Source organism: Lepisosteus platostomus, chromosome 17 (assembly GCF_059453375.1).
Source record: "Lepisosteus platostomus isolate fLepPlt1 chromosome 17, fLepPlt1.hap1, whole genome shotgun sequence".
NCBI classification, from domain to species: Eukaryota; Metazoa; Chordata; class Actinopteri; order Semionotiformes; family Lepisosteidae; genus Lepisosteus; species Lepisosteus platostomus.
In genome coordinates, this window is record NC_142627.1 from 15,316,987 (window position 1) to 15,342,629 (window position 25,643).

Sequence of the window (25,643 nt, forward strand, 5' to 3'; positions counted from 1 at the left end):
ATTTCTGAATCAGTGTGTGGGGACAGATACCACATCCTGTATAGTAGAAAGAAGTATTGAACCAGTGGTTTTGACTAAGTCAATAATCAAGGAGGAACATGGATAATCATTGAAGACAGCATTTCAGATGGCACCAAGATTTAAAGGCTGCAGGACATTTAAGAAGAAACCATTCCTTTTTTAAAATAGATTCCCCCACACACCCATCCATTTTCTAACTGTTTCAATCCAATTCAGAGTCATCCGGAAGCTGAAGCCTATCCCAGCAAGCAACAGGACCAAAGTGGGATGAACCCTGGACTGGACACCAGTCCATCACAGAGCACAGACAGACACAGACATGCACACACACACTCACACCACAGGCAATTTTCCCAGGAGCCAATTCCTCATTCCTCTACCAGTATATATTTGGACTGTGGGAGGAAACCAGAGCCCCCAGCAAAAACTGACAGAAACCCAGGAAGGGCATACAAACTCCCTGCAGATAGCACCCCGGGTTTAGAATTGAACCCAGGGTCCCAGCAACGCTGACCCCTGTGCCTACCTGCTGTTCTACCATTACACATATAAAAAATACAATTACAGTTACAACTTCCATACTTGTTTTGTATACAGGGACTGGCAGTCTAAACGATTGGATGTTTTTTCACAGTTTTTTCACTCTTTCTAGTAAAACATACTAGAATCCACATGTCTCTTGTAAATGGTGTCACATCACATTAAGAGGGGCCTATAACTGCAGAGAATTAGAAAGAAATTAGGGACAGATATAATCATTGAAAAAATGATCCTGTAATGGAAACGAAACAATTTCATTACAGGCAAGCAAATGTTCTAACAATACTTTTATGTTTAGATCTTATCAGTCTGAGAAGCTACATTTAGATGCCTAAACACGCTTTGAAATTGAATTGGCTGAACATCACATGTACACTTATCTCAACAACATCTGGACTTCTGATTTATCCACTTTTAAATCTGCAAAACCATCCTGATTCATGCCATCCGGTCTGCTGGACCTTTCCAAAAGCTGATGTGTGTGCCATGCGCTCATGGCTCAAAGGCATTTGCTGGTACTGTACATAATGTGATCACACGATCTTCTTCCTTCACTGTTTATGTCATTTTGTAGATGTTTATAAAAACCTATGTTTCAGTATTTACTACACAATAAACAACACAACAAAAGTATATTAAAGGTGAAATATACTGAGAAAACACTTTTTTATTTGTTAAATATACAGTGCCATTGCAAAAGCATACTGATGAACATAAACAAAAACTGTTCGCAAGTGTGTGATGTTTACTGCGCACTGTCTTAACAACCGTAAAATCATAAGTTTTTACTGAGAATTTGCGCTGGTCAAACAATTTCAGACACAGTATAAGTAATGTCTTAATGACCAATATTCTATATTCTACAGATGTTTGTTTTTGGCATTTTAATAACTCCTAAGATAAAAGTTTAGAATTGAAGAAACTTATCTGCTGCAGTATTATACTCTAGTTTGCATTACTTCACAGAAGTGTCAATACAATTGTATGATCAGTCCAATGATTAAAACCACAGTCAATAAAAAACATAAGCATTTCTTTGCATTTTAGCTAGGAAATTTCCACAAAATAATCACACACTAAGCAAAGCTTTCTGGCAAGACCAACCCAAGAGGAATAATCCCTTTAGTCATTACCTGTCGTTCTGCAGCTCCTCTTATTACATCATAAAACTTGTGATTACACTTCAGCTCTCTATAAGTCTCACCGGAAAGCGCTTTAACTTGCCTGGGATCTAATCTAGCTTCTGAATTTAGCTGGGGAGGGGGGTTACACATGGCTGTAGGTAACTGCTGCTTTTGATGTGTTGACACAGACACCTTCAATTCCAGAGGAATCCAGTTTCTATGTAGTAACACAGAGAGGGTTATCATAAATCAGGGCCTGCTGTATTAAGTTGCTGGCACACCACTTGCAGGAAATTCTTTGGTCACATGGATTTATTTGACCCAGCATATGGAGGATGCCACTTCATCCAAAAAAACAAAACAAAACAAAGCAAAGAAAAAAACAATTCACTACGGCCCTCTACTATATCTTCCAGCTAGCCGCTTGTCTGTTTGAAAAGTAGTCTAAGATTGTGTTATGAATGGTGTTCCTTTGAGGTGAGATGTTTTTAAACGGCAAAGTGGTTCTCATACCATCACTTTTGAACCGATCTTTGAACCTTTTCATTTAGGTAGGTTGACCATTTAATCTAGTGTCTCCTTTTCTGAGCAAATGAAAAAAGCCACAATTTTAGGCTTTTCATAAGATGATTGCTTGCAGTCCCTGTGCACAAACAACTTCAGTGTTTAATTTCACAGATGGAGCACATGAGAGACACGTATATGATTTATTAATAGTCTTGTATAACCACAAGGAGTTTGGACTTTTTGATATGGGTGAGTGGAGTTTAAAAAACAAAAACGACTCATTTCCATCTCAAAGCAAATTAATCTTCAACATTTTCATCAGAAAACACTATTCTGCAGTTCCAGTCAACATGTGAGGAAGGTAGCAGCATCACAAACCAGCATTAAGTATGCATTTTCTTATTGGTCCTTGTGGTCCTCATCTTTTTGTTGAGAGAGCTTGATTACTCCGTTTTGTAAGAAGATACAATTTTTCTAAATGATAATGAATTTATTTATTTTTTTATGTATCCCTTGATATTCAGGAGTATTCATGCTGAGTCTGCAAACGTGCTCCATACAGAATATTGAGATTCACAGTGAAAAGTGATTCACTGATTGGCCCTATCAACTACTTTTCTATTCATTAGCTTTGAGCAGAGTGAACCCAATTGATCAGAGAAGTAGATACTCTATGCTTATGAAACAGTTCAATACTGTATCATTGGTATAAAGTGCGTAATGGAATACCACACTACATTGCCCTTTCTCTCTTATCAGGTGTATAGCTTACAGTCTTACACTTATCAAGTGAGGCATGGTTCTATACTGTAGGTGTACTGTAGGTGTAAATTACTACTAATTAGTAATTTAGCACCTAATTAGTTTACCCCTTTAACCTACTGCTTTTCCTGATGGTGACTGTAAAAAAATATCTGTTGTTCATTAGAACATGAAAAGCTGTGTGGAGTAGCGGTTATAATTAGGAAGAACTTGTTTTGGGTTTTGGGTTTGAACGCTGGGCCGTGCTCTTGTTGCTGTTTCAATTAGATTGCTTCAGTAAAATTGACAATTACTGTATATAAACTGTCACAACTATACAGTACACTGCTCTGGAAAAAAAGTGGTAATTGAATATTAATAATAATTCAGGCACAACTGACAGATTTTATTAGAAGAAAGCAATACAAGGTTTGATGACAAAAAGATGAAAGAAAAAGACCCTTCTACTAAAATGCTATTCCAGAATGCACTGTAATAGTTCTGTAAAGCACTTTGAGAAGCCACCTTTAAAGGTGCTATATAAAATAAAGTTTATTATTATTATGGCAAAGGTTGCAAGCCACAAAAATAAAAAAACAGAAAATAGAACTCTAATTCCTTTTACTGTCAGCTGATCATCTGGATATTACGGGACAGAACAACTGAAAGGCTCTCAAACCAACAGGAACAGCAAGACCAGGGTGGCTGTTTTCAGAAAGGAAGTTGACATTATTGCAATGCATCACAAGGATAACTTTCAATAGCATTCAAATTACACCTAGCACTGGGATAGCTCAGAGAAAAAGAAATGTCATTATTATTATGTCTATTTTTTAATTCTGTAGGAATTCTAATGTTCTGTAGACATCAAATTGAAGAGTATTTGCACTTTAGTAACATGGATGACAAAATTGTGAAGTATAAAATTTTGTAAAGCTACCTAGATGAGAGTAAACTTACATCATGTTATGGAGAGGGGGAGGAATCTTTTGTACTCTTGGTTCTAGAAGTGTTCAATGAAACTCTAGAGACAGATGATTATTTGAGTGTTGAAAGTGTAAAAGAATATAAAACATTTCCATAAACTACAGCGACAGCCTGCTCCCTAAACAACTGTGTAGTACACTTTTTGTACTGTTGCCTTTGAACAATGTGGTTTAACATGAACTATTGAAACAGGACTATTTGTGTCTTCAGATCTTCTCATGGCCCATAATATAAAACATATTTTTGTTTAAAATACAGCAAAGTGCAGAGAGGCTACCAACCAAATCTTCAGTCCTTCACTGCATATACCCACTTTGAGCCCTTCAACACACCTTTTGCCTTGGAGAGCTCTGCCTTGTGTGTGATAATGATTTCTGATCCCACAGCATCATGCGCAAAACAGAATGCAGCAAACCCTGAGCTTTCAGAGACTGTAAAGCAGTGCATTGCATGGAATGAAGCCCTTTTCAATAAGCATCAGGTCCAAATGAGGACTTCATTATATCCACAGAATTTAATGACTAGAAAATGCTTACCTATGACACAAAATGGCTTTCTTGCAAAACGGAGCCGTCCTTGCCACCCCCTGTAGCGGCAGCAGCAACCGGCAGACCAGATCCGAATGATGTACTCTAAACCGAACACGACGATCATGACGAACTCCTGAGAGGAGACAGGAAACACAGCTCAGCTGAAGGGGTAACAAGTTCCTCCTCTCTTCTTATTACATTTCTTTCTTCAAACTAAGTTACACTTGATAGACGAAATTAATTTAAGACCGTATACTCGTAGCGGACTACAGCTGTGTGTACTGTATCTTGTACAAAGTCTAAGGGCAGTCCTTCATTCTGTGTGTTCTTTATTCCCTAATTAAATAAAAAGAAATTGTTTCTCAAACAGTGAGTTGCATATTTTCATTACAAATGACGATTCTGTTATAATGTTACAGAAAATTGCTTTTTTTAGTGGTAAGGGGATTTAGTTTTATATAAACACAATGGGATTTAATTATACTACTCCAAACATAGTAGGATGTAATACATATAATTGAAATGGGACTTTATGATCAAATTCTAATTACTGTAACATTACACTTTACATTACATTCGTTAATGGTTTGTGCTCTACAACCATATACCATTAATAAATTCTTTATTTCCCAATGTAATGATACTGTGCAAAGGAAAGAAACTTCCCCCCGGTCACATATTGAAATATTTGAGCGTATAATGCAAAGATAATAGTTGCAAAATCATATTAAATTATTGCACACTAACATAACATTTTCATTTTATTAAGTTGTTATGATGACAATACAGTTCAGAAACATGATGGAATATAACACATATAACAAAATAGGATTACAATGAAGGAAATGGAAATTTTGTAACACACCCCCTGCACTACTTTAAGTTCATTTCTTGGTTTCAGTTCATACAGCTTTATCTTAAAGTTTGAAAAATGTACTAAATTGTGTATTTATCTTCAAGAAGAAATTAAAATATAAAACACAAAACATAGGACATTAATGGAAATGCACACAAACACAAACATCACAAATATATAACCATACACTGGCTTCACATTCTGCGTAATCTACAGTTAACTGTAATTCAGTGTCACTACATTGTTTCAGATTGCTCTATGTGACTTTTTTAATGGTAATCCTATAACTTTCTAAATGAAAGCACAACATTATTAGTGGTTACTACATGTTCCTAAAATAGTTTTTTGTCAAAAATGCTTCTTGATTTTCTAATAACAAAATCAAAAATTTCAAATCTTGCAAAAAAGCAAAGGGAAAACAGTACACAAGGCACAGAAAAGCAAAAAAGGTTGTGTAAAAGGTTGCAAAAGGTGACAAGTGCGTAAATCAGAGACCAGTAGTAGAACTCATGACCCATGATCTCATCTGTTCTATGTCTCTATTAACAGCTATGAAAAAAACAATATGCTGGTGGAAACGAGGGATAAAGCGAAGTAATTTACCATAAGATAATATTGATTGTGTTTGATGAATTGACTGCCTACTGTTGGGAGCAATAGGGTTTATAGCTAGGTTTGCATTTGCTATTGAGGAATAATATGGAAAAATCAATATGTGTATGCTAATAAAAGGTAAGCTGCATACTGAGACATGCTTTTAAATTACAAGACAAGATGCCCTGTTTGTATGACACAGAAGTTCAACTGAGAGAACTATTGCAATAATGTGCCTCCTTGTAATTGTAATCCAATTAAGTCTGAGTATACGTATTTGATTTATATTTAAAGAACAGACTGGAAGAAATACAGTATCCTGTCTGTTAGTGACTACTGTACCAGCTAATGACAGGAAGGAACTTATTTCCATGAATTTTTTCTTTGTGTATTTAGGAGAGTCCCTTAAGATTGAAGGACTAGCACTAGTTTGGTCTTGCCTAACTTAACAGTCAAGGATTACAGGAAGACCTAGTCTATGAAACTACCAATTTTAGAGATAGTTTTACATTTTTTTCGAAATTTTAACAAGCACAATCAAACACAAATATTGATCTAAACATCAAACATCTCATACATAAAACAGACAAAATATAGATGCCTATTATATTTTTGGATTGTAAATCTGGATTATAAATCTTAACTCAAAGTCCTTAGTTCATCATAAACATTAACTCCTCACTGAAAGATCCTCAATAACTCTAAAACATACATGAGTGTGGCTTGAATAAATGGCACTCCTTTTATATTTTCTTTATTTAGCTTAAATCTCAAGGCGGCTAACTTTAAAGCAAACATCTGCCATGCCCCAGAGTGCAGCTTGACTTCTGATGAGGGAATAAAAGAATACTGTAAAATAATGAGCATATAAATCACATTTAATGACAAGCTTATTAAACAGAGTTCTGTTTCAGCTCACCAGGATGAGAAGATAACGGGAGGAGAGGTCTTGATGGACTGGGATGGTGGAAAGCACAGACAGGACCAAGCAGCCAAACACCAGAATAAACCTGTAAAAGAAAGCCAATAGCTTAGTGTTGGGAGGTGGCACTCATTTCATTACTGCAGAAATTTGAAGGGGAATCTCCACAACACTGCAAACCAAGCTCCTGAGACCTCAAGAGGACAAAGTAACAGTGCAAATAAAAAAACAACAGAGGGGGAACTGGGTTGTACATTCATTTGTACCATGATATCCTTTTGATATATTATTCTGACATCCATTCAATTCTTAAAAAGAGTCAAAATCAGTTATTCCATAAAATAATAATGCAATAATGCATAATATTCTAAAATGTTATTATTATTGTCATTTAGATGATCATAAAACAACTGTGTTTGAGTTATAAAATGACAGAGTACATTAACTACTGTAGTTGAGGGCACTGAGGTTCTTCCAGTCTTTATGCTACCTTTATATTTGATGGCAAAAAATAGAATAGATAATAGAATAACAGAGTTTATTTGGTCAGGGCACCCATTGGTTTGGATCAATCCGGTAATCCGTTGTTAACTGAAAGGTCTGCAGGAAACCAGGCCTCTAGGACTGGAGTTCCTCATCCTTGACATCGGGTCTTACCACTAAAATTAAAAATCTGATCTGTTTGCCATTAATGATGTCTAATCAGACCTAATTACAAAAAAGAGAATACAGAAAGACAGAAGACAGATAGACAGGCATGGTATTTATAACATGATATTTATATGAAAAACCAAATATCCCAAAATTAATAAACTGTGGGTGACCTAAATTATTTTTTTACTTGCGCAAGAGCTCCTGTTTAGAGGAAACTTATTTTATTTTAGAGGGTGAAAAGATTTAATGTATGCAATGACTTCCTTTATTAAATGCTGTGGAAATGCGAAGCAGCTTGACAACAAACTTGATTGTGGAAAAACAAAGCCAAAGGGAGGGAATGATTTACTCATGGAAACTTAACAGTTTTGAATTTCAATTCATTTTGGGTTTTTTTCTAACATATACAGTAGTTCCAAACAAAAGCTAGTAGATTTTAAAATTTTAGGAAACATTGCTTGGACATTCTTAAAACCTCAATAACTGGATTGCAGTGCGGGTAAAAGTGCTAGTGAGATACATATTTAACATAAAAATCGGTAAAACTCTGACTCATAAAAGTGATTATAAGTGATCATAATTAGGTAATTCACTTCCAACAGGGTTTGGAAGTGTTAATTCTGAGGATTCCAGTCCTTAGCATTCACAAATAAGAAAATTATTTTCAGATTGTGAATCCCTCATCACTTTTTTTAACACAGCGGAAAAAAAATAAAAAGTTAAGCCGTCGCATTTAGCTCAAATATCTCTAATCTGCCATCTTCATTGTTTTTTTTTTAAACACAGCAAAAGATTAATAGTTAAATGTACAAAAGGAGAGCTGAAAGCTGCCTTTAATATTGTCAATGTTCCCACTTTAACTGTTTGAAAAAATCTAAAAAATCAATTCCATAAATTCCAAACGAAGTTATGTGGATTATTAGGAGGCCATGATTGGTAAAGGTCAATGGGAAATTTGGCCAGGACACTGGGGTAACTCCTCTACTCTTTTCAAGAAACACCCTGGGATTTTTATGACCACAACGAGAGTCAGGAACTCGGTTTTACATCTCATCTGAAGAATGGCGCCTTTTTACAATATGGTGTCCCGGTCACTATGCTGGGGCATTAGGACACACACAGACTGCAGGGTGAGCACCCCCTGCTGGCCCCACTAACACCTCTTCCAGCAGCCATCTTAGCTTTTGCAGAAGGTCTCCCATCCAAGTACTGGCCAGGCTCACACCTGCTTAGCTTCAGTGGGCTGCCAGTTGTGAGTTGCAGGGTGATTTAGCTAGTGGCACATGCTTTGCGGTCTGTGGTGACCCGTGGATTTGGACCCAGACCCCCAGTGGCCGTAGACCAGCACCCTACAGGACGAACCATAGCGCCGCCTATATGAAGCAGAATGATCATCAATAGCTTATAAAAGAATATAGAGTAAACTCATCCACGATTCTTAACATAATATGTCGCTAAGATATTCAATGTGTAAAAACAACGGTAATAAAAAAGTGAGTGAATCACTAATTAAAATACATCCTCGATCTTGCTTAAAACTGCCTTGTGAAGATCTTACATAATCAGTCCTCTTGCTTGTTTCTGGACTGAAAGTGTGCTCTTTATTTTAAAATTCAAATGTCTGTATCTTGCTTGTTTTGCTGAATAAACAGATGGTCTGTTCTATCATGCTTTTTTCTACTGACAGTAAAACACTAGCCTTGGGCAAAGAACTGCAGCAACTTCATCCTCAGTTTCTAAGATATTTTTAGCCAGAGAATTGTATTTTTTCTTTTTTATCACACCATCACATCTCATCAGTTCAACACTGTCTGTACACATATGCACCAGTCTGAAAGCATGTGCTTATTGCAGTGCATTTGGGTAACTTGTTCCAAGGAATTTGAATTTGGTTCTCAGATACAATCTCTCACAGCTGCCCTCAGTCCATCTCCATCAACCCCAAAAAACTGGAGCTAAGATAAATGCATCTGTAGTCATGATTCTGTTCTCTTAATACTCCAGTTTAATACTTAATTAGGGATGAAGGTGATATGCTAGTATTTTGTTATTACTCCTGTTATACATAGTTAGAATACATTAGACCTACATGGTTAGCACAGTATATCCCCTGGAGAAGATATTTAGTCCAGATTGGATAGACAAATCATTAAAGCAAGGCTTCAGCTAGTGAGAAAGGTCTCCATATACTGCAGTCAGCTAAAAAAGTCACTTGTCTGCCCATCTTACAGTAACTATTCCACCTTTCATATAGCAGAAATCTTGCAGCCTAAGGCACAGATTTTATATAAGGAACTACTTCTGCTGACGTGAGTTTAAAAATAGAAGCATGCAGCAATTCTTCCACAGTGTCAATGAGTATGCTGTATACAAATATTACAAATTCGAAAACATTTGAATCTAATTCACCTAACACACATAATAATCAATTTAAGAATGAAAATTTTTAAAATTGCAGAAGGTTTATGTTCTTGTCTTTCTGTCTTGTCTCTTGCCTAGACCTTGCCTTATAGTCATTTATAACAATTAAAATTAAGCAAAGTTTTTCACTTTATTATTTTACTTAATACCAAAAGTACACATTTCAAATCTATAAATATGAGCAAAATTAGAGTATTATGCATGACAAGTTTCCCACTGCAAGTTACAATTTATACTCAAGAGGTCTGCATATCTATGTGCTAGATTTCATTCTTTAATCAGTTGTTAATGTACAAGTGAAAGGATAAACAATAAAGATCTTGAATGACCTTGATTGTCTGAAGTAATTTTATAAATAGTAAAATTTTCAACAAATCCTTAAACCTTAATTAATAGTACTCTTGATTATTGTCTCTCTCCTCAAAGCCATAGCCATATGCCTGTAATCAGAGGCAATCAGTTCTCTTAAAGATGTTGATAAGTTGCAAAAGTGATAATGTCATTTAATATATCCATTGTAAATACAGATACATTAGTATTCTTTACTGGTTTATCCTTTTCACTCAATTGATACATTCCAAATGAATTCTAATACCCAACTTTTCACTACCTGGTAAGATTTATGTGTTAGCATTTTAAGTCAATTCTAAATAATGGCACTCCTTTCAAGGCCTAGTCTCCCAGTACTAAAATAACTTGAGTAAAGACCTTAACAGGATGAAATATACTGTCTAAGCCCAAAGGATCTAAGAAGGGTTACAAATAGAAGAAAGCCATTTAGCCCATCTAGCCAGTTCAATTGCTAGTGATCTGAAAAACTCATCCAGCCATGTTTTGAAAGAAGACAAGGTATCATCTTCAACATAGCATGTTACAGAGCCCCATGATTCATGTTTCACTGTCCATTCTGAATTGGGTTGAGGTTGAGTTTGTCAATGATTTTAAGGATTTGAAGTACCTGAAGCAGATCCTTCTTTTCAGTACAAGCCTAAAAAGATTTAGTTCTTTTAGTCTTTCAGTGTAGGACATTCCTTAACACCTGGAAATCTAGCCAGGAAATGTGTCCAATTGCTCTTCTCTGGAGTGATTCTAGAGGCGACGATGACAGAAGGTCCATATGTCAACTATGACAGACATAGCAAATGATAAGGTGCAGAAGGTCTTAGTTCTGTCTCTTCTTTTCTCCATCCTTCCTCTCAGCCCCAAGAAAAGAAAGCATAGTCAAGTACATAAAGGATCACTTTAGGTGAACTGATCGGCAAAATGGTTCCAGGAAACTAAAATAACAGGCAAATATCGTAGAAATCAAATTTTCCACATAATAATAGACATGGCAGCAGAAGTGAAATCTAAGCTAGTAAAAACATAGGAAAAGGAAGGGACACCACCATAACTAAACAGCTTCAGGTATATGGTTTTGTACTATACAGAGCCACTAGTTCTCAAACAATGACTCTTTCATACTAAACATGGGCATATTGTAGGTGCTTGGCCTCCTTCAGCTGCAGACAGTTGACTTTCTGAACCTACTCAGGATATCCTGTTTCTAGTGTGGTCTTGCCTGTGATGAGAAGTTTTGGTTTGGATAAATGAGGAGGACATAGAACCATGAAAGCTGGTGTTGTGAATTCAATGCAGTTCACATGAAACGTAGGCCTTAAGCACAGCATAATAATTCATCTGCTGTTTTTTTGCAATTCTTAAAGTACTATAGAGAAAAATACCACAAATACCAGGTAAAGGTGATTTCAAAACTGGACCACAAGCACTAGCAACTTCCTCAAAGAGTGATTCAGACCTTAAACCTTTCCTGTTTTAGACATAGTGAAGGACACTCTCCCTTCTCTTTTAATCCACTACTTTCCAAAACAGACTTATACCAAAGGAGAGCTTATGATATATAGTATAGGCACTGTACATACTGTACGTGAGTATTTAGTCACATCATGCTATTGCTGTTAAGGCTTTCCTTTGAGGAAGGTGTGTCTAAAACTTTTTTTTTAAGAATTTTCCTCTTACACCTTTTCACTTAACACTTAACACACATTCATATTTATATTAATCATTATATAAGTAGTTTGAAAGTGGAGATTTTATACATCTAAGTAAATATATACATTATATTCACTGTACTTGTATCTGCCCCATGCTCAAAAATACAAGGGAATAGTTATTTTGTACACTAGAGGTCAGTCTTGTTAACTTCCAGTCCAAAATATCTAAAAAATATAAGCATGCCTATTTAAAATATAGCTAGCCAGAGCACTTTTCCAAACATAGAAAGAACATGCAGCCTACACACAGACTGACGACCCTAGACTGAAATTGAAGTGTTAACCACAACAATACTGTGGTACTAGGATCATTATGTCTCCTGTCCTATCTTATAACCATTTTATTATCAGAATGAAAAAAGCTATAACAATTCCACAGAATAAATCTGCATATTTTTGTTAAAAGCATATTGGGCTTGTGGGAGTACATTTGAGCACAAACAGTACAAGCCATGCATGTGACTAATACATTATCATTCTTTTATGGGCTACAGGACTAACCGTTAAGTACATATTCCATCTGGAGAATGATCATCAATTGCAATGGCCTGGATTATTTCAGAACAAGAGATGTTGTAAAGTGAAATGTTAAGCAATACAAAAGGATGTTCATTTTCATTTTAAAAATAGTCTTCCAAATTTCCAAATTTAATGCTGTGTGTATATATGTGTGCTATGCATATCCAATGTGTTTGCTGGTGTCAGATTACAATATAAGTAAAATAAAAGTCGCTTTCATTAATTGGTTCCAATTGTCCTCCTCTTAAATCCGACTATCAAAATCAAAATACCTCAAAATAAAATAAAAACACAATACCTCTTTTTATTTTATTGATTGAACATCAAAACCGATAATTCTTCAAATTGTTTAGACCAAAATCTCTTATACTACATCCCGTCCTACTGTGCTGAGCTTACAAAATTGTTCGACTTGAATCAATTTACAATTATGAATACATTTCAGCACATATCTGGTAACACCAATATCATAATTAATAATGAAGATAAAATATGTTTTTCCTATTGAACAAAATCATATTTCTTCACCTTTCTAGGCAGGTAGCAGTCCGCACAACGGAAACAAAGTTTTTCATATTTCCTTGTTTAATGTTTGCTACTAGTCTTTTTTATACCAAAAAATGATATATTCTGCACACCGGGAATCATCTGTTTTTACATGGTAAGGAAATGATTCGCCAAAGTTTTATAATAATAAATGGACAAGAAAATGACAACAAAAAAGAGCAGACACTGCATTTTAGAGTGGAAATAAAGCAAAAAATCCTTGGGCCAAAAAGGAGTTGGCTCTTCCAGCTGTTCCAGTCTGTGGCCAGTAAATTTTCCTTTCACATGATTAAGATAATTCATTTTCCATTAGATTAATATGAAATATAAAGAGGGTCACTGTCCAAAACGTAATATTGTCTGAATTATAACAGTTGAATTTTGAATTATTGAATGCTTTATACAAATACTCTCAGTACATCTGTGTTTAATATTTTCTGAGCTCCTAATTACCTTTTTCTGTCTGAAACTGAAGACATGAGTACTGTATCTTATTACAGGTGGTGCTAAAGAGTTTGCGTTCTTTCTGCTGCCTCTTTAGTGCTTGGAACCATCAGACAAACCTTTAAATATGGATTACTATTAATGCTCAATTACAAAAGCACATCTGGATCTATGTACAACTGAAAACACATAGAGTGTGTGGTCTCCCACTTCTTTAAAAATAACCCTAAAACAAAAGTTTTGCATGAGAGAAAATCATGTAATGGATGATGACTTTGCTAAAACATAAATAAAACTTAAAGCTTATAGTACGCTGATGTTGCCTTTGTGTATGGAAATGAATATTATATGTCTTTTGTCTTATCACAAAGTGATTTATTTGATTTGACTGTTAATTGATTTGCAAAGGTACCTTGGAATAATAACAAAATTAGCATAGTCAGTTGGCAATTTGACTTCCTCCTTGAGTTATGTAATGGCTTCATTATTGCTAACGTTGCAATCAGCTCTTTGTGTGTATTAAAAAAATATTTATTCCTTTCCACACCAGTGCTTGTGAAGGAAATAAATCTCCAGGTTTGACAGTAGAAAACTGAGCTTTTTTTTGGCAGCTGTTTAGTTATGGGAATAATCAATGTGCTTGATCAATTTCAAGCACAAACATCACTGCAATATGATTAGATGTGTTCAAATGAAGCTACATTTCTTCATGGTAATTCAATGGAATTTTGGAATTATGCAGAATTCCGCATGAGTGTTGATAATATTTCCCATAGAGAATAACTCGGAGTACCTGAAAGCGCAGTATGCAACAATACAGGTCTCAATGAGAAATAGCTTTATTGTATATTAGTGTAATCTTATGGAATTACTTGTTCATTTATTCCAGTGGCCAGTTCAGTCAGTTCAGACACAACACTAAACCAGCTGTTGTACTTAATTTTTTAAGTATGACTATTAAACTGCCTTCGAGCCTCATATAGGATTGTGATTTATGGAACAGATGAAAGCAGTAGTAAGAGGGGGGACTTCTCCTTTGAAAATGTCGGTGTAAAGGGTCGTGAATGCAGGGTCAAGGCCTAGCGGTTCTGTGAGATCTTGTTTTCCTGCTGCGGTTTTTCTAGTAACCCAAGGAGAGCCGGAGTTCAGACACTGAGTGAGGTCATCTTTTTCCTCCCGACGGTTTCTGCACCTCTCCCCCTGACCAGCACAGTACCAGTCCTGTCAGATCCTTTTTCATACACTGGCAGAGGAGGTTGTTGGGGCGGAGCTGAGGACGAATATTATGTTGGGCTGTAGGGTGCAGAGGGTTAGAGCTGCGTGTCATGGAATGTTTGTGAGGAAGTCTGCTGCTTCTAGTATGTCTGGCTCTTTTACACTGACTGTATGCCTGGACATTCTTTTGGCACTGCTAATATATGCCTGACATCTGTAATGATTTCTTTTATTAAATATTGAACTGCAAAAGCAGCTCACTGACACAGCTTATGTCTTTAAAGGAGTACCATAAATCTAAGGTGATCAATTTCCATTTCAAAAGCTTTCAACTGTCTTTTTAAAAAGCGCTCTCCTGCTGGGAAATAGGCTGGTGTACTTTGGCTGCTTTTAGGCTACACAGCATGTCATAACAACAGCCTGGCACTTAAATCCTACGGTCCTTCTTTTACTGTTGAGATTTACAGATGGCTAAAATGAACCAAATTCTCTTAAGAAATTTCCCCAGAAACAACCTAAGATGAAACTCATCCAGCTCAGATTTTGCCTGTGTTATTTTAGTGTTAAAACTGAAATCTACAATTTGCAAACTTGGGCAAACGGTCCCATCGTTCATCAATAATTAGCAGCTGGGGAAAAATGTGGCCGTTTATTAAATTGAGAACACGACAGACACAGAGTCATGTTTAATTGATTCCAGTTCCATCACTGCATTTGACTCTGATAAAATAAATGTCAACATAAATACTAAAGAGGCTAATTTCATTAGGCTGCTCCCATTCTGTGTAAACTTCTGAGATCCTTGTATATTCTGCAGTTTATTTTGGAATATCTGTGTTACTCCACAGGCGCAGTAATTAGCAAATTCCACACAATGCCCTTGGAAAGCCTTTAATACTGGGCAAAAAAGATTAAAAAACCTGCTCGTCTTATTCATCCCAAAAGGCAGAGAGCATACACCAGCGGTCTTTTCCCACTTTAGCAGAGTTTTCTAAGACACTTTTGCACTCAGGTGTCAATGTCATCTTTCCTGACTGCCTGCTCTCCCTCATAGATTTGCATAGTGGTTTAATTGCATACACATATGTTCCTAACTGCCATGTGCCATTCAGTGTTTGCTGCATTTGTGTGAGCTAAAAACAGTTTGGCTGTCATAATGGCTTCAATTCATATTACAGTGTTATGCAAGTTTGTTTTTTTTTGGTTTATGCTTTAAGTACATTGATGGTAGATACTGTACTCGCATACTGTACATCTGTGAAGGTAAATCTTTAATTTGTCATGTATTCCACCTTCAAAGCTATCACACCTTAATTCTTATTCTGTTATAATGTGGTTATATAAACTCTGGTAAAAGGGAAATATTGGTTTTACTGACTTACCTTGCTATAATGTTGATTATTTAATCATTGGAGTCATTAAGAATGCTGCTGTATTTGGCTGTTGTACGTGTAATGCACCGCAGTGACCTGATCAACATCTGATGATGCACAATGTCTTGGTACCCAGACATCAGCTAAAGTAGAATGATAAATATAGCTGGATGCCTTAAGTCTAAAATACACTCCCTTTATGCTGAAAAACACATGCTTTATGAAAGTATGCAAGACTGCAGTTTTAACATTGCACTACTGACTGTCCCTTAGGGACAGTAATATCTGACAGGCAGCATTGTAAAAAAGTATTTTATAAACATTTGCCTCTCAAACGTATTTCATTTAAAGATAACTTAATATAGGACTTTTCATTTCTTAAACCTTGATTAAGAAAGTTCTTAATGCTAAGAATGAATTCTAAAAAGATGAAAGTATCCACAGAACAGAAGGTTAAAAATTAAGCCGATGTTCCTCCTGTTTTTCTCCACTGAAAATGACATAAGCCTGTTTCTCATTATTTTCTTATTCTGCGGGTGGTATCTTAAGTCTGCAGCAAATCAGATGTTATAATTTTTTTATGAATGGCCCTTAACCTTTATGCAAAAATCAATATATAAAGACAAACAGAAGGATGTATTTAATCATATATAATTAGTTTAATTAAAGTCCAAATATTTTTTTCTAGACACAGAATCCTTCTGTACTCTACATCATCCATTGAATTGATTTTGGGGGAAATATGCTTTAAATGTCCTTTCTTGAAAAATCATATTTTCTACTTTGCCCACTGTGGAGAATTATAATAGTGAGGCTTGATTCATGACATTGGAGTTGGGAACCTAGCTTTTAACAATCATTAAAAAGATGCTTATATTGGTTGTCTTTGAGGACATCTGGGATCAGCCTTCAAAATCAACTTTTTCTTCTGTCAAAAGTAATTCTTGCACACCAAACTGAGAACAATCCTTTACACAAAGAGTTGCGGAAGTATGGAATACACTACACAGCCATGTCACTGCTGATATTCTGACTTCAACAAGCAGTTGGATCAGATCCTTGAATCAATAATCTACTGAAAAACAAGATGAGCAGCACAGGTACTCATTTGTAACCATTCTTAAAAAAAGCCTCAGATAATTCTCAGCACCTGGAATATACTCATCCAATGTATTCAACCGGTTATCTCCTGAAAGACATCAGGGCAAAATAAATTTAGAAGCCAAGGTTACAGGGCTGTGAGCTGTCCAGGGTGCTGAATCCACTGATTATAAATGTTTTATAAACCCTCAAATAGCATTTTATTATTGTGGAGGTTTGAGTTGGGAGAAATGTCAGTGTGTATTGGTTACATTAGAATGAGCAAAGGTTTATTCTATGCTGAAAATTAGAAAGAAGAAAAACAATGTTTCAGCTGTAGAGGCTGCTTCAGCTGTGAGGAAAGGTGACATTGCTCATATCTGAAAAAGGTGCTTTAGCAGAAACATTATTTCTTCGTTTTACTTTTCAATGTGGCATTAACCTTTTTATAACATTGTTATGATTGTTATATAACTGTTCATTTTATTACTGTTACCATTTTATAGAATATATTGGTCACTTATTACTTACACGCTCTACTTCCAAAGAACAATCTGAAACCTTTCATTCTAATAACTGCATGTTGTATAAACTTAATTCAAGGGGAGTTAATGAAGTAAAAATCAGTTTAACTTATGTAGTTAATAATAAGTTGTTCTAAATATATTAATATTTCAATTTTGCTTGTTCTACCATATTTTAATTACGCTGCAGACCATTAACATGATAAGAATCTGGCTGAATAATGACTGATTCAATTTATCATTTGCACCTAACTGCAGATCTGGACAAGACCAAGTATGGACCACACAGTAATAATAATCTTCTAATTCATGTGCACTGAAAGGACCTGTTACTTGTCAATGCTACAACACAAACAGACAATGGGTCCAACACAATGACTGCTTTCATCTTTCCTCTGAGTTTTTACTACAACCGCTTTTCTCCTTTCTTCTATTTAAATAGCTACACCTACAGCATATATTTTTATTCCTAAGTCTCCTAAGTAATACTCAGGCCTTTCATCTATGTTATCTTTAAACCATTTCAAAACTGATAAACACTGAAGGCCACTCAAATTATTTCTGTTCACCTATCAAACATAGCTGGTAAAAATGATTGACTGACAAGAGCAGCATAAATCCTTACTGTAGCCCAATATCTACCACTAAAAATTAAACATATAAATTGGAGGTCCCATGGCTTTTAAAGCATTCAGCTTTGTTATGACTGCCTTATAATTAGTATTTTAACTGAAGGTCAAACTAGGTAAGAAGAAAATCTTCTGTTGTGTTTTTTCTGTTTCTAATCCAAGTAGTATAACTGATAAATCAAATGACTTTACTTTGGACAAGGTTTAAAAGAGAGATAGAGAAAGAAAGACACTGTACATGTATTTGCCAACACTTTATTACCTTATAATCCAACTGTTTATAAAGTTGGGTACAATATTTTATAGCACAATCAGTTATACAAAACATAAGGTTTTATATCTAAGCAACTACTTGACAAAACAGAATCTAGCCAAGGTTTCTAACTGTAGATTAATTACTTGGGTCAAACTGAATTTATATTCTGTTTTAAGAACCATTTGAAGGCATGGGTTTTAAGCAGGATAGTTCAATACTTTTATCTTTATCAGTTATTTTATTAATTTTCCACTGAGTATCAGTTGAGCTTCTATTCATTTCCTAATATTCCTCTGATCCAAGACAGCATTTGTTTAAGATCTTTAAACTTTGGTTTTCTAGATCCGTACAATTTCACCAATTTATAGAAAATTGGAGCAATAAAAAGCCTACGTGAAAACAAAAGTATTTTTCTTTTCATAAAAAGACAGAGTTTTATCTGTGTGATGAGTAATGTGTTGCATTCTGTTCCTTATATTACATTGGTGCTACTGACTGCCTTAAGAATTGTCTATCAATTAAATCATTCAGATATGCAGCGTAATAAAACACAGTCTTAAAGATCTAATGGAAAAATCACCCCCTAAAAAACTTTTCAAGCCACACACCACTCACTCTCCAACATTTACGGAAATGGAAAGATTTTCTGGAACTATCACTTTGCCTTTGGAATTTTTTTAATGGGTGTGGGCTGTGCATTCCCTTCATTTCCACTGTACCCAAGATCATATAAGAAAAGCAAACAGTTGCCTTTCCTATTGCTTAAAGGTGGCTTTCTTTCTGTGACATAGTAATGCTTCATCCTTGTGAGAAATGTAAAAAATGTACAAAATACCACTTTAGCACTGTTAATCTAACACTTTGCAAACAAAGCTGGGTCTCATAAAACTGCTTGCTTTGACAAAAATTCACCAAACCAAAGAGAAAATTGCAGGAAATGGGTCTTTATATAAACCCTGACTCTATGACAAGAGTTCATGCATTTGGTGAATATATCATCTAAAATACATATAGTCACGAATGCTGTAAGTTTGCACAGTCTTTATGCGTAATTAGAAAACGTAAGGTAAAAAATATTTTGAGTCATACTAGGTACTGTAGAATTAAATGCTGCAGAAATTGTAGTAAAATAAAAAAAGTTTATGAATAATCAATCAACAGAGACCTAGATCAAATCGGACTTTCAAGCCATCTAAAAAATTTAAAACCATGTAGCTGGCTTAACCAACTGCTTGCCTGGAACACAGTTTTAGCCCATAGCCCTGACGTCACTGGTTTGAGCCTGGTGCATGACAGCAGTGATACTGAGTGCTCCTGGGATAAAGTGGACTAGTCAGCCAAGGTTCTCTTCGCCTTTAGTGAAACTTGTGTGACTTGTGGGGTGCCTGCAAACTGCAATGATGCCAGAAAAGGATATGCTGCTGCTTCGATTGGCACCAATTCCCCTGTTTAATTCTTCTGGCTCTGACAGGTGTGTATGTTGGAGAAGCAGGTCTGGAGGTACTCATTATCCCCCTGCAGTAAATGTGTTTTATCTGAAAAGCCTTAAATTTCGTGTTCTTTTGTAGGTTTTTTTTTCTGTGAGGTTTGGAGACTGAAGTCTGTGTTTGGTGCATGGGTTTTTATTTAATAGGGAACATACTTCTTATATTCTTCAAAAGGTAAAGTTTTCAATTCTGCAAACTCTTACTGGTGAATGGCATTCAATTACAACTACTGTACGCACTCAATTACAATTACAAGACCTTTACAACTGTGAAAAAAGGATGTTGTCTGTGGACACCAGCCATCTCATCCTTATAGAAGAAGATAAAACTTTTGCCTTTTGCACCACTACGAAAAGGTCTGTTTCCATCCAAAGAGCTGTATGTACCAGGCAGTGCATATGTGCATGAGCATGACTGGCGTGACCAGTTCAAAGTTATTTAAGCTAAGAAAAAAATTTGTCAGTACTTTTTTACACTGATACGCTGAAATATATGGAAGCCGATTTCTCTCATACTATTGATGGATGATTACAAATTATGTTCACAGCAGGACAGATTTTTGCTGTTAAAAAGAACATGCAGAGCAAGCACAAAATTAGTCTGCCTGCTGTGATCTATTCATTTCGGAATAATTTTATTAGGCTAACTACAGTATGTGGCTCACTGTCCATTTGCACCTTGAAATTGGTTACAGGAACACAACAGGTTTTTAATTAATAGACATAAATGCTTAACCATACAGTTTGCAGAAGGCAATGGGACAAACATAACTTTGTCAGACTCTAATGATCTAAACTGAATTTTACATCACCAGAAGCCCCAAAACTCCAGCCAAATTTCCATGATGTAGCAGACTTGAGTGGCTTTGAAGATGTGAGCCAGTAGACTTTTACTATTAGGGAAAAGAAAGCTCTTTTCCATGAGATGAATACAAATCCTACTTTAACAGGATCCAGATAAAAAAGCGTCTAACAGCTGACAAGGTTAATAAACTACACTGGCACACGCAGCATCACCATCAGGTTTCCATCAGCTCTAATTCCCAGGCTTGCCCTTTTTCCTCTGACTTCATGTAGCTGTGTTAAACAGATGTCAGGCACCATTTGACTGCATATGAAGCATTTTAGAAAAAAAGCAACTTTTCTAAACCATAAGAAAATCCACTCTTAGAATGGGTATTAGTATAGTGATAAAATAAACATCTGCCTTTGCAAAGACAGCGTCAGACGGGCTGGAGTAATGTGCATGATGACCTAAGATGTTTGTGTAGTACACCCAGCCTTTTCATGTGCAGCTCAGTGTGCGTGTTGAATATTAAATACTTTTTCCTATAGTTCTTTTACCTCACCTGTTCTGAAACCCAGTTAAATGTCTAATAACCCCTGGTCATCAATGAAAAGCTTCATTTAATTGTATGAAATGAACTGTTTTATTAAGAAAACAAAACAATTGCATCAGTGTTCTCTCAACTGTAACAGTGAAGAAAAAGACAATCTTTCTGTTCCAGTCTAATTTCTTTGCTTGTTTAATACTTCCTGACCAGTGCAATTCTAACACAATGAAGGTTACATGTACTATGAATGTTTTTTCAGGACACAGTTCATTCATAAATCCTAAGTGTGCACAGACTTTGTATGATAAGAAGTTATGTAGTGGGTAAATACAATAGACTCCAAAATGACATGGGATTCAAATTAATCAGCCGGCTTTAGAATTTTCACGTGTTGCTTATAGGGCTTAATAGATTTGTATTGTTTTTAGAATTAAAAGCAAAGCACTTGCTTCATTTGAATTGACTATATTTCACACTAAGATAGTTAACACGCTGTATTTTCTACTATGATATCAAAACTAAAGTATATTTAATGCCTTTTATATGACCATTTCATAAAACTATATAGTAATATAAAATACAACAAAAGAATCTCATATTTTGTCTAAAAAAACTCTCAAAGTACAGAATTTAATGAAAAAAATAATGGCCTTTTTAATTCTTTTTTTTATCTTTGCTCTGTAAACTCAAAAGTATTCTACTCAAATTCCACAGTCAGATTTTACCTCATTGTTTTACCTCCCTCTTCACTTTCATTAGCCTGGAAACATTCTGTCCCTTAAAGGCTTGCCTGAGGCTACACAGGGGTAAAGAGGCTAGTTTTGTTTAGGTACTGTACCTTTATTTTTGGATAAAAACAGTCTATGGAGCTTTGTAAGACAAAACTAAACCTGATCTAAAAATCCCCTATTAAAAATAAAAGCTTTGAGCAGATCTAGCAAAAGTCTTGTGTCTTTAATGCTGCATAACACAAGTTATTTAAGTGCACAAAGACCCAGAGAAATATGCATATAGGAGAAGAGTCAGGACAAAGTAGTTAGACAAACACTTGCAGTACTATTCTGCAAGTGTGATAACAAATTAACCCAAGTTATGCATTCAGGTGATAAAAAATTGAGTTCTCTCATGAAAGCTATTAGTTGAAATGAGAGTATGGATTAAAAACTTTAGCATTGTGCTCAGTGACATTAAACAATTCTTTGCGCAGTTGCATTACCACTGACAACTGCTGCAGAGAAATTTCCTTTTTATGGTATTCTTTGGTCTTCAAAGACTTGTGAAACTCATCAGACTAAGAAAAATTTCTGATGTAGGATTAAAGAAAGGATATATTACCCTCTGCCTACCAAAAACCCTTAAACATTTAGTTTATTTCTTATTTTGTTGCAAGTTCATTTATGTTTTACAGCTAACAGTAATAGTACTTGAAGCCAGCATATTTAGTTCCTATCACTACCTTTGAGATTTACATAAATGTAAATAATAGTTCCACTGAGATTTGTACTATTGTACTGTATATGGCAGTATGCTTCAGTTTTGAGAAGTTTTGATTCTATGACTCTTATAGATTGGGGATTCTCAGTCATGGTCCTGGAGTGCCAGTACGTCTACAGTGTTGTCAGCCAGCGGAATCTTTACTTTAATCAGCTTGTTATTGGCTTAATTCAACTTATTTACCAATAGATTGGTCTTCAGTTCCTGCTGTTCTTAAAAGACCTAGACCTATTGCAGACACACCGGCCCCCTAGTATGTGGATCAAGATTAGAGACCCATGGTTTAGAGAGAAAACCTCTAAAAATCTTATTTTTTTATTGTAATAGCATTGATAATTCATTCCTTAAAATTCCCTCCTCAAAGATTAAATTTTTCAGTATAAGCAGGCATTCTTCAAAGTATTAAGTCATTAGGGCTTGTGATACAATAGGATTACACCTTCACAAGCCCTGATGATGCCCATCCATAATTGTTTTTGATATATAAATTTATATATGACATAATTATTTTTATATTACCAAAGGCATCATACTTTTACTGCAGTATCTGTTTAGATAACGACCAACATTTTTTTCATTGTTGCTACATGTATCACTCTCTTGAGTAACATTTGCTCTCTCGTGATCAGCAAAACTGGAGCTCCTCAACACAAAGGGTGTCTGGGAGCCTATAAAAATAGAATGTATCCATTGAATTTTAATATTCCTCTTGATTATCCCACTCAGTATTTAACAGAATAAACTGTGATCATAAAACTGCTATCGAGTGGTACTAAGAAGGGGCATGAATAAAAAAAAGAAAACAGACTGTACACTTTCACTACAGCCTCTTTTGCAAAGATGATTAGATAAGAGCTGATGAATTTTCATGCAAACTGATCACTGTAAGAGCTCCAGCACCTGCTTCAGTGTAAAAACAGCAGTACCTAAACACTGGGGTTAATGAGTAATATGTTGCTTGTTAAATCTAAAGTGCTCGTTATATAAGCAAAATTTGTATCACAGAACACAGGTAAGGTCCTAAATCACAGGTTTTATCAGAAAAGCTTTACCTGTCCAATCAAGATATTCACACAAGTATTTATATTATAAATACAAGTATTTACACAAGTAATTATACCCATATTGTGTAATGAAGAGGGAATTTCTTGCACAAATAAATTTTCATTTAACTTTCTATTTTTCAGAAGATGTACTTGAAATCGATGTTTTCTGACTTGTCTAAAAAACAAGTTATCTGTACAAAACAAATATATACTATCATTTTGTTTGTTATATTTTTCACATACTGTATGTGCAGCTCCAGAAAGAGGTACTTGATCCATCCTTGGCCTTACAGCTCACAGTGTTGGACATGTGGAGCAGCTATGCTAACTTTGACTTTCCTCAAGCAATTTTACAATGCTATGGGATCTAGTTTGACACAACATTTTGGATAGATTTATATCTGTTTATATCTTTGTATGACGCACCTGATGCAATGAATCTTTATAAGTCCAAACATCACTAAAAAAAAGACAGTCAACATTTCATTTCAGAAACACCAAGCCCTAACTTGTGAAGAATGAACTACTGTATGCAGAAATCCCACTGAAAGTTCATCCTGAATAAAAAGACAGTGTTAACGTTATAAGAATTATTCCAATTATTATCTATTTAATTATTCCAATTATTAAATAGAAAATTTTAATATTTTATCATGTAGCTTACAGTTTTCAAGGTGGATTTTATTTTCTATTTTAAAATTAATTTGAGCTGAGCATTCTACATTAGTGCTTATTGTCACATGGGGTGCAGACAGTTAATTATTAAAGATATTTGCTGATCTCTGTTTGGGTTATATGTGAGACTGGAATTGGTAAAACAGGCTTAGACTAGACAAGCTGTTAAGTCGCTTGCTGAAGATAAGACAAATTGGAAAAAAATAACGTTTTCATCATTGAAATTGAGGGTGCCCAGGTTTTTGAATGTTAAGTAATGCAGTGGTCCTTAAAATTAATTGCGCTCCACTAACACAATGATTAATAACAGAATGCCTCACTTTGGCTCATGGTACACTAAGTTAATTTTACTCATGTCAGGCTGATGAAACCAAGAAAAAACAAATACATAAAATGACTTCTAAATTTAATTTCTTTATTATGTGCTGCAAGACCAAATATGAACTCAATATTTTTTTATTCACAAGTTCAAAGTCAAAATTCAAGTGCAAAATACGATCAAAATGTTAGTTTTTTTAGCGATTTGCAAGAGTTGCATGTTAATGTTTTTATAAACAATGCATTTTATTGTACAGTATATGAAAATAAACTGTTCAGGTTCCTGTGCATTTTGCACATTTGGGTATTTTGATATTGTCCATACATACGAATACATGAAAAATTAAAATGTTTGTAAAAATAACGCCTTAAATGGGCAGGTGTCCAGCTGGAGCCCTTGCTGGGTCCAAATCCATGTGATTTATCTAACGTCTTTCTACACTTTCACTACAAACATCAGTCTGAGCCAAAGTAATTTACTCTAATCAAATGCATATTGTCTACTATCAATGTTCAATTATTGCATTGTCATAATTAATTAATTATTAAATAATATTAAATAATAATTAAAACTGAGTTATGCTACAGTGATAACAGCAGACAATGACTTATCTTTATCCTACACTAATTTAAACGTATAATTAAATGCAATTTACATTAAACATGTTACTCATTAAGAATCTCATGCTACATTTTTTAAATCTGCATGTTCAACTTAAAACAATATAATCAATATACATTTTTATTAATTAT

General features: G+C 35.0%; 1 protein-coding gene across 8 annotated transcripts in view; it reads right to left on the minus strand.

Moving 5' to 3' along the window:
• kcnq5a (potassium voltage-gated channel, KQT-like subfamily, member 5a) overlaps nt 1-25,643 on the minus strand; it is a 147,464-nt gene that overhangs the window by 25,170 nt on the left and 96,651 nt on the right. For all 8 annotated transcript variants that reach the window (XM_088609556.1, XM_088609551.1, XM_088609550.1 and 5 more), the window contains 2 exons: nt 6,820-6,910; nt 4,457-4,583 (listed from right to left, as the gene is read on the minus strand). In XM_088609556.1, coding sequence (XP_088465682.1) covers nt 4,457-4,583; nt 6,820-6,910 — 218 coding nt within the window. The remainder of the gene's footprint in view (nt 1-4,456; nt 4,584-6,819; nt 6,911-25,643) is intronic.